Source organism: Epinephelus moara, chromosome 2, assembly GCF_006386435.1.
Source record: "Epinephelus moara isolate mb chromosome 2, YSFRI_EMoa_1.0, whole genome shotgun sequence".
NCBI lineage: Eukaryota > Metazoa > Chordata > Actinopteri > Perciformes > Serranidae > Epinephelus > Epinephelus moara.
In genome coordinates, this window is record NC_065507.1 from 18,940,715 (window position 1) to 18,950,492 (window position 9,778).

A 9,778-nucleotide genomic window follows, 5' to 3' on the forward strand; every position below is an offset into this window, starting at 1 on the left:
AAAAAAGGAAAAAAGGACCAAAAAAAAAGCGCCAGGATAAATTTTCTTCTTTTTCTCTTTACTCTTTTTTTTCCATTTGAGTAAAAAGGTAAAAAAAATAAATAGTATTTGCTGGTGATATTTTTGTTTTTTGTAATACTTATTTTGGCCACAAGAGGCTGAAGTGTTCTAATGTCCCACATTCTCAATAGGACTAAAAGCATTCAAGTTTTCCTCCCGGTGAGTCGTTCTTCCTCTGTACACTCTAAACACAAAGGTTCATATATTGTGTTTTAGAAAGTTACATAACATTACTGTCATGTCTTTCTTTGGGCTAGAAATATATGTACTTTAGCCTCTTGCTGCTGAATAAACTCTTGAAAAATTGCCCTGCCTAAAAAAAACACCTTTTAAAACTTTTCCACCTGGAAAAGGAGCTTATTAAAATGATCTAAGCAAAACTTCTTTTCCCACCTGCTCTTAAGTCATAAACACGGGAGGGGAAATAATTTAAATCAAACTTGAATGAATCACCAAAAGCCAGTTTGACAGAAACAGGTACAAGAGTGGAAATAAAAATCCAAGACCTAAAATCACTCTCTGATGTTTGAAAAGAAATGTTTCATCTACATGTAGAGATTATTAGATTGTGATTTGTTACGTTAACATTTCAAAAGCAGCTGTCAGAGGGTCAAAATATGAAACAAAGTAGTGAAGGTTATCTTCAGATGAGTGATGGTTTATTGTCAGTGTAACAATTTCAGAAACAGAAAACACATCTTCACACTGCACCAACAGGCTGACGACAGGAAGTACGATAAGGTGTAGATAATCTGTGGTGTTGAAACAGATTTAATACCTGAGCTTTAGTTATGCACCACAAGGCACCCAGACTTTATTACTAAGTGAGTGAAAGTTAAGATTACACAAAGTGCTTTTGTTTTCTCTTCATGTGGGATTGACTTTCAAGTTAAAAGACTTAACAATAAGCTACATCTCTGCTGTAAACATTTATAATTAAATCAAGCATTTAAGTGATAATGAAACGGGAGGGATTGATGATAAAAGTTAAAAAAATTAAATCAAACTGTCAATAATTAACACATTCATCACTGTGTTTTTTGAATGCAGGACTTTAACTGGCCTTTGTATGTTAAAGTTTTAAAAGTTACTCATGAATATAGAGTAACTAAAACACATGGAGTGGTGTGTGTGTTTCAGAACTGAATGTTTATGGATTCTTTTATGGATTAATTTATGTGGTGTGGTTCATATTAACCACAGACTGTGGCCTTTGAGACAACCCACTTTTAGTCCAGCTGTAGTTAAAACTTAGAATGAATACAGGTGAAACTGCTGTGTTATCTAGATTACGCTCGTTACAGAGATCAGATAAAAGTGCAGAGACGTTTGCTTGCTGCTATGGTTACAGAGCAGAGGTCTGATTGGCATTCAGACGCCCTGAGGCAGTAAAGAGCAATTCAATATGGCACCGTTTCAGGGAGAGACAGACATTAAAGAGAAAGGCGACATCCTTCGTCAGTGAGAGGTGTTGCTCCTGGATGCAGCAGCCCTCGGGTTACATCTGCAGCCAGCTCAGGTCGTCTGCCCTGAACAGACGAGGAAGTGAGACAACAAATATTCATGGCAGACAAACAAAGCTAGACACAAGCTGGAGAACACAGTGGAGCATTTAGCAGCTAAAAAGACAGATCATTTTCTCAGGAGTTGGTAGAGACCAAAAACAGAGATAAAAGACACTGAATACTGGAGTGAAATTCACCACATTGACAGGGGCATGTCTTTAAATGAATATTAATGTTGCTCTGTGTCTACTGGATGTGTTATAAGCATCACTTGCAAACAGGGTCTGCATATCAACTTAAAAAGTTGATATGTTTTTGTTTCTGCTGCCCCCAGGTGGCCAAAATTAACAATAAGAACGACATTTACACCCTGGGGAGGTAACACAGCTGTGGAAGTCATCATTATTTTGTGCATACACTATATGAACACATAGCCTGGTTTGTGTGAATGCAGGATGACACTCACTGAGCCTGCGCCTTTGTTATGATCTGCCCAGTAGCCATCAACTCTGCGAGACGGGCCACAGCAGGGTCAAACATCAGGCTGGCCGCAGCTACCACCACCTCTTCTCTATTAAAGGAGAAACGAAAGAAACTGAGCACAAACAGCATAAAGTCGTATTCAGCTGTATCAGGAGTTATTCTGCTGCTGCTCACTTTATGTAAAACGCCAGGAACTTCCTTTCTTCCACTTTGCCTTTGAATATGATTTCTGTGTATCCTTCTCCGTAGCCTAGAATGAGGAAATGAAAGGGGGAAATGAGACTTGGTATAGAGGTTTATATGCATTTAAATATTCTGATGCGAGGGGGACATTTTCCTCTGAATGCTCTACCTGTGTATCGGATACTCTTCCCAAGCAACACAGTCCAAAAGAAAGGAACAGAGTCACATTTGGTCGGTTTGTTCAGCATGTTCAGGGCAGCTACTCTTCCTACAGTAAAAAAAAAAACAGCATATGGTTGCATGCATGATTATCTTAAAACAGGCATCAAATTAATCTGGATTAAAAACTATAGACTTCAGCCTTATGGGCCACGTGCTGTTGTGAATAAGGAGCTGTGGCCCTTTGAATCCTTCAGTCTCACCTTGAGCCTGTGACATTTGCCAGTGGCCGACGTTGACTCTTTGGTCTCCACGAATGGTCAGAGGGAAAGACGTAACATCCCCAGCGCTAAAAATATCCGGTATACTGGTCCTCATGTACTGATAGAAAGGATAAAGGAGTTTACAACATCAGACATACGAAATGTACAAACATTATATTTACACAGCTGTTAATTTCAGTCATCTGGACACAGTTAGCTGAAGGATTCAGGTAATATACAATGTTAATATGGCCAAAAGCAACCATTGAGAATGAACTGTATCCACCAGGCTGAGTCATAAATGTAAAACCATGTGTATGCCTCATTAGTCATGTCAACATCATAGTGGTTAATGTTTGGCGAAGACTGTGTTATCCAGCGTGTTACCTTGTCAACAATCACAGCTCTCCTTGAATCCACCTTCAACTCACTTCCTGACAAGAAGTCTGAGTTGGGGATTACACCTGGAAAAAAACAGTTTGATTTTTGCAGAACTGCACATTAAAACAGTCCCAAACTTGATTTGTGTGTAATAATAACAAAAAGTGTACAGTATATAACAACACTGAAGTAGAATAATAAAACTACCAATTCCGACAATCACCACATCAGCCTCCAGGACTTCACCACTCTTCAGCACCACCGCTCTCACCTGGAAAAAGGAAAAAAAAAAAATCTAGGGATTAACAGTAGATTAGACACTTTTCTACTGTTTCTCATTTATTTATGTGTATTTATTTATCTGTTTGTGTTTTTAGTTAGTTAGCTGTAATGCTGTTCTTCCTATGACAAGTCAAAAAAAGGCCAGTGCCAGTGATAATCAACTTGCAGCCCACGGGCCAAATTTGGCTCATGATAGTGTGCTGGGTGGCCAAGCAAAGCACCCCAGACGTCCCTCTCCCCAGCAATGCTTTCCAGCTCCTCCTGGGGGACCCCAAGGCGTTCCCTGGCCAGATGAGATATGTAATCCCTCCAGTGTGTTCTGGGTTTGCCCCGGGGCCTCCTACCAGTGGGGCATCCTGATCAGATGCCCGAACCGCCTCAACTGACCCCTTTCGACACAAAGGAGCAGTGGCTCTACTCCGAGCTTGTTACCCTATCTCCAAGGCTGAGCCCAGCCACTCTTCTGAGAGACTTAATTCAGCCACTTATATCCACAATCTCATTCTTTCAGTAACTACCCAGAGCTCATGACCATAGGTGAGGGTTGGGACATAGATGGACCAGTGAATTGAACCTCTTCACCACAATGGTCCAGTGCAGCACCAGCATCACTGCAGACGCTGCACCAAACTGCCGATCCATCTCACGCTCCATTCTACCCTCATTCGTGAACAAGACCCCAAGACACTTGAACTCCCTCGCTTGAGGCAGTAACTTTCTCCCAACCCAGAGGTGGCAATCCACCGGTTTCCAGCAGAATTCACAATGAAAGCAAAATTATTCACACTGGGAATTTTTTCTTGTATTCTGAATGTCAATAAGGTGCCAGAGTGCACTGAAAAGCATCACAAATAGAGCTTGTTTATCAAAAAAAGTGGCAGGGTAAGATCCCCCGCACCCCCTGACAGAGGTCTGGGTTTAGCCCTGAATGTCCTCTAACCCAAGACGCACCCCTACGTACACCTGGCCTGTGCAGGGCTGCTGCAACTGGCCCCTGGCCTCCTGCCATATTGCCCCGAGGCAAATCAAGTTGAGTATCCCTGGTTTATGCTGACAGCGTAAAAGCAGAGTTACCTTGCCGTTCTCCCCTTGGATCTCAGTGACTCCATCACTCATGTAGAACTTTACATTTTGTTCCTCCAACATCTTAAAAGAAGAAACTGCGTTTTAAAACTCTGTTTCATTTTTAAAAAAGTGAATCAAATCACATTCAGCGATGATGATGACAGACTACCATCATCATTGTTTCTTACTTGCATACTCATTTTGCCGATCTCTGGCCCCAGAGATCGCTCATACGGGTATCTGGAAGTGCCGACCACAGCCACGCTGGCAGCTTTGTCGGATAAGTAGGAGGCCACCTCCATACCTAATGTGTAAAAAAAAAATGTGTAGAAAAACACCTCAGCGCTCTCCTATATCTTATATTTGTGAAATATTTACATAGCAGATTTTACATTGAGAGAGGTGGCTTTGAACGAGGTAGTGACGCTTGATAATCAAACAGAAAAGCTAAGATAGGCTACACAACCCATGATTCATTGTGCTGCGTTAAGAGAAACTGAATCAGGTAACCTATGAAGGAGGCTCCGATCACAACAGCTCTCTGGCCCAGGCAGGAGCTGTGAATCTCTTTGGCATCTTCATAACTCTGCAACAACTTTACTCCCTTCAGGTCCGAGCCAGGACAGTTGAGTGGCCGCGCTCTGTGAACAAAGACAGGAGTTTCACTGTATTTTGCTGTTGTCACATGGACATTCTTTTTCCATGAATGTTTCCATTGTCTTTCGTCTGTTCAGTAAGTCTTATGACACCCGAGTGTGAGCGAACAATCTAAAAATGTGCTTTTGTTTGTGAAACATTTGAGAAACAGGACGATGACTCTAACCTACAGCCAGTTGAGATGAGGAGCTGGTCGTAATGCTGCAAAGTGCCGTCGCTCAGCTTCACCGCCTTATCAGCTGGGTTCACCGACACCACCTGCAACACAAAACACACTTCTTGATAAGACCAAAGAGAAAACCAGTTTTTCCTCAGGACTGCGACAATATATCACAAACGTGTCTCACCTCCTTCTGTGTCCACACCTCAATTCCATACTTTTCATAGAAGTCACCTGTCCGGAGAAGGATGCTGCTGCTGTCCACATTCAAAGCCTGAAAGAGACAATGTATTTCTGGTTTTCTGCAAACACTGACACTAACAGTCTGCTTACTCCAGAAGACAAACAAGGCAGGGTGATTACAGGTTTCTTTCTTCTCTGATTGAGGTCTCACCTTACTCAGTTTGGGCTTGTCAATTGGAGGCAGGCTGTCTTTGGTTACCATTATGATTCGACCTTGGTAGCAATGCTGCCGCAGGGTTTCAGCACAAACCAGAGAGGCAGGGCCTGAAATCACAAAATTCATATACAGTGTGGAATTTTTCAGGGCGTTAATTCAGAGATGGAGTTTAAAGGAATACTCCCCCCCCTCATATGACCATTTGTATGTCAATTACTCACCCTGCATTACATTGAATTCGGAAACTTTCTTTTGCTCGCATGTTGCATTGGATGAAAGAAACAGGGAAAAATCTTGATGAATTGAAGTCACAGGGGTCCAGGTTTAAACATAGCACAACTATATCAAAACATCTCTTTAAAAACTCTCACACAGTGCGAACAGTATAATCTAAGTCTCATTTATCCAGCTGTGCTCAGTACTTTCCAAAATGACAGCCCTTTCTGTCTGGGAATTGAACGGAAAGTGAAAATTATCTACACTCTCTTCAAAGCCAGACTCCATTGACAGAAACAGTAATTTTACCTCACTGATTATTGGAGCTGCTGGTCTACCACTGCCTCGATTAGTTGGTTTGTTTGTCTTATCTTGTGACTTTGATGAATTCAAACTAACCCTTTAAAACACAGAAGTCACACAATAACACAAACAAACTAACTGATCAAGGCAGCGGTGGTAGACCAGCAGCTCTTGTGTTCAGCTAGTAAAATTACTCCATTTGTCAATGGAGTCTGGCTTTGAAGAGAGCGTAGATAAGTTTTACTTTTAGTTTAGTTCCCTGTCTGAAAGAGCTGTCTGTTTGGGAAGCACTGAGCATACAACTGGATAAATGAGACTTGGATTATAAGGCACAAGTTGCTAAGTGTTTGTTAACAGACGTTTTGATATAGTTTTGCTGTTAAATGTGGACCCCCATGACTTCAATTCATCAAGAATTTTCTCTGTTTTTGGATTCTACGTTCACCAGAGGCATGCAAGAAACACAGAGTTTTCCTTATGAATTCAACAGTACACAGGGTGAGTAACTGATAAACAAATGTTCATCAGTAGGGTGAAGTATTCCTTTAAAAAAATATGGCCGCACTTGATCACCAAATTCTCTTTTATAATCCTACTAGCAAGTATTCATGAGTCCTCAAAACAACATTTACATTCATATACTATTTATTACTTGTGTGTATAACATCTAGCTCTAACCTCCTCCTATCAGCAAGATGGTGTGTTTGATGTCTGGCACCAAGCTGCACATCTCCTTCACCCGCCTCGTCAATTTCAGAGACTGAGGGACGCAAACAAACAAGGGACAGGTTAAAACATTGTATTTTACCAAAAAATAAAAGGAAAATTTTGATAATTATTGTTTATTCAACTTTACAAGACTTACATTTTTCTTGATGGACACATAAACCTGGCCATCCTCGACTTTTACCTGTAAAATGTAAAGAAAGAGGGAGATAGAAAAAGATAAGTGTAGATACTGAATGTGATTTTTTAGATTACAGCATAATGGGGGTCATTTATTTCTGAAGCAAAAATCAGTGTTTTAGGACAATGATCTGCAGCAGGTGAAATGTAGCGTCCATCCTACAAAAAAAGGAAATGCCGGCAAGTACTCTAAACAACAGACATCTGGTAACAGAATTACACATGGAAAGAGTCTATATCAAAGACTGAATAAATACAGCGTACTCTTTAGATGGTGTTTAATCTGAATTTGCTTACATAATGACAGGTATAAATGTCTGGTAACAGCTGATCCTCTGTTTGAGTCGGTTTGTAAATGAGACTAGCTGAAAATTAGATTTATTTACATGCAGTATCCATCCGCAGGGGGTGAATTTGCAACTTGTCTTTCTGACTGACTCCTTTGTTTCAAAAGACAGCGTTCAAGCTTCAATCCACAGTTAAGATACAGAAGTATTTTTTGTATAAACAAATGTGACTGAATTTTAAACTACAGTGTACCTCTCCTGGATTGACTGACGTTAAAACAGCTGTGAATTGCCATTAAATATAGGTCTCTACCGATGTGTTTTACCTTATAACACGGCAGAGAGTCCAGACCTGGATACTCCTCAATATCTCCAGTTCTGACATTAAAGCAAGCACCATGAAACGGACACCTTACTCTGTCACCGACCAGCGCTCCTGCATTATTAAAGACCGTGAAATTAACACTCATCAGATTCAATGCAAAACAATTCATGAAGTTATTACTGGTTTACAGAGACTGAAGGTTTACCTTTGACAAGAGGAGCATTGTAGTGAGAGCACTGGCTTCCCACAGCACTGTACTGACCCTGAGTACGGACAAGCAGCACCTTTTGTTCCCCCACTGTAACTTCCTTCATCCTTTATAGACACAAAATATGAATGATGAGAAACACTGACAGCTGTGGCTGAACCAAAAACCTGATCCATTTCCAGTAAGAAGAAGCGTTGTGACTTACTGTCCATCTTTCAGGTCGGCCTCCTGACACACCATCCCAGTCACCTCCTCCTCCTCCTGCTCCACACCTTGACCTGGTTCTCGGCACTGATTCATTCCTGCAATACATGAGCCATATAAAAACAAAAAACAAAAAAAAAACATGACTATTGTTCAGCTGACTGCAGAACCAGTTTATGGTCCACCCAGAGACATTTGTAATCCCATCCAAAGGACATACAGGGTACAGGCAGGATACAGTGTAGTTCATTTTTAAAGCAAATTAGGTCAACTCTTTTTTTTAAGTCTTCATCTTAACCATAGGGCCAAAACAACCATCGATTGATAAGCATTATGTGATGGTGCAACATTTATTTACAGTCTGTTCGCTGTGTATTTCTTTGTGCAAATAAAACACTCAATTCTCACAAGGACAAAAGACCAAACCAACCATACAGACTTATATAATAATGCAAGATAAACAACAAACGTGCACATTTATCACTTCTCTTTTCTCTTTCTACACTGCAGCGAAACTGACAGAACACATGAAGTGATCCTAAAGGTGTAACAGCATCACAAACCCGGCTTTTTAATAATCTCCCAGTCGCATTAAACACGAGCCTCTCTCCTCGTGTCAGACATTAGGTGCAGAGTAATGACTGACACCTCCATGTAGCACCGCTCACCTGTTTCCTTCTGCAGGTAACAGCAGTCAGGTCTGATGCATCTGTCGATACTAGGCTCCTCTTTTTCCGCAGAGGAACAAACAAACCCGGGTCGTTAAAGAGCGAGCTGAAGAGAACTGCCCGCGTGACAGGCAGCCGGAGTGACGTCATAAGCGCGAGCTCCTCCCACAGCCAACCACAATAGAGGAGGGATGGAGGTGATTAGATACACTGTTCATGGGAGAGTAAAATCGCCCTGTAACTTCTGTAAGAGATAGATAGATAGATAGATAGATAGATAGATAGATAGATAGATAGGCTATAGGCTATATCAATCTTTAAATTGGTTTATACTTCTTCAGTTGAAAACATAAATGCATGCTGTCCACCTGAGTGGACATGTCAAAAAGTCTTTGAAAAATGCATGTTTAAAAAAATTAACTTCCTAGTTTTTTTCATGCCTAAACAGGTCGTAATAATGTATGCATGAAAGGGTTAATGATAAGGCAGAGACTTTTATATTACAGAGAGGGAATACATTTTGTGGCAGGTTGTAGGGGCGTAAATATAGACAGGGCGGGCAGTGTGATCGCTGGGGCCTGTGGGGTGGAGGGGCCTGATCGCCACCTGGAAATATGCACGTGTCAGAGAAGAACTCACGTTAAATCAAAAATGGTGCGATTTTCTACACATGCCCTCAAAAAGGCAAACCCATCTCCATCATAGTCTATCTATGACAAAACTATTTGCTTATTCTACATAAACTATAAAAAAAATATTTAGTTAAACTAATCCTTTCCTATTTTCTTTTGTAGTCTTTGGTCATATACAGATATGTAGTGATGATTGCTCGGTAATATGTGTGTTGATGTTCTATATCTGTGTGCAAAAGGAATGCCGATGCCCATGATAGTAGACCTCTCCTCCTGAACAATTACCTTCAGTGTTATTTTGCAGCCTTGTTGTGTATCTCTGCTATATTTCTATAAAGTAAATGTATTGCCAAGTAAAATACTTTAGAAACTTTGGGCCTTCAAACACATCAAGATGCCATACTTCACTCCAGTGACATGTTCAGATGAAA

The 9,778-nt window shown here is 40.9% G+C and overlaps 1 protein-coding gene across 1 annotated transcript; it reads right to left on the minus strand.

The window, feature by feature from the left end:
• Nucleotides 1-697: 697 nt before the first annotated feature.
• On the minus strand, nt 698-8,838 carry aifm4 (apoptosis inducing factor mitochondria associated 4). The gene is made up of 19 exons (XM_050062594.1): nt 8,716-8,838; nt 8,049-8,145; nt 7,841-7,950; nt 7,637-7,746; nt 6,983-7,027; nt 6,796-6,877; nt 5,593-5,705; nt 5,386-5,472; nt 5,205-5,296; nt 4,892-5,022; nt 4,570-4,685; nt 4,391-4,462; nt 3,242-3,305; nt 3,041-3,117; nt 2,654-2,771; nt 2,401-2,499; nt 2,223-2,298; nt 2,032-2,136; nt 698-1,589 (listed from the first exon to the last, which is right to left on the minus strand). Exons 2-19 carry the CDS (start codon nt 8,141-8,143, stop codon nt 1,559-1,561), a joined length of 1,623 nt encoding a protein of 540 aa, XP_049918551.1. The 5' UTR covers nt 8,144-8,145; nt 8,716-8,838; the 3' UTR covers nt 698-1,558.
• Between the last annotated feature and the right edge of the window lie 940 nt (nt 8,839-9,778).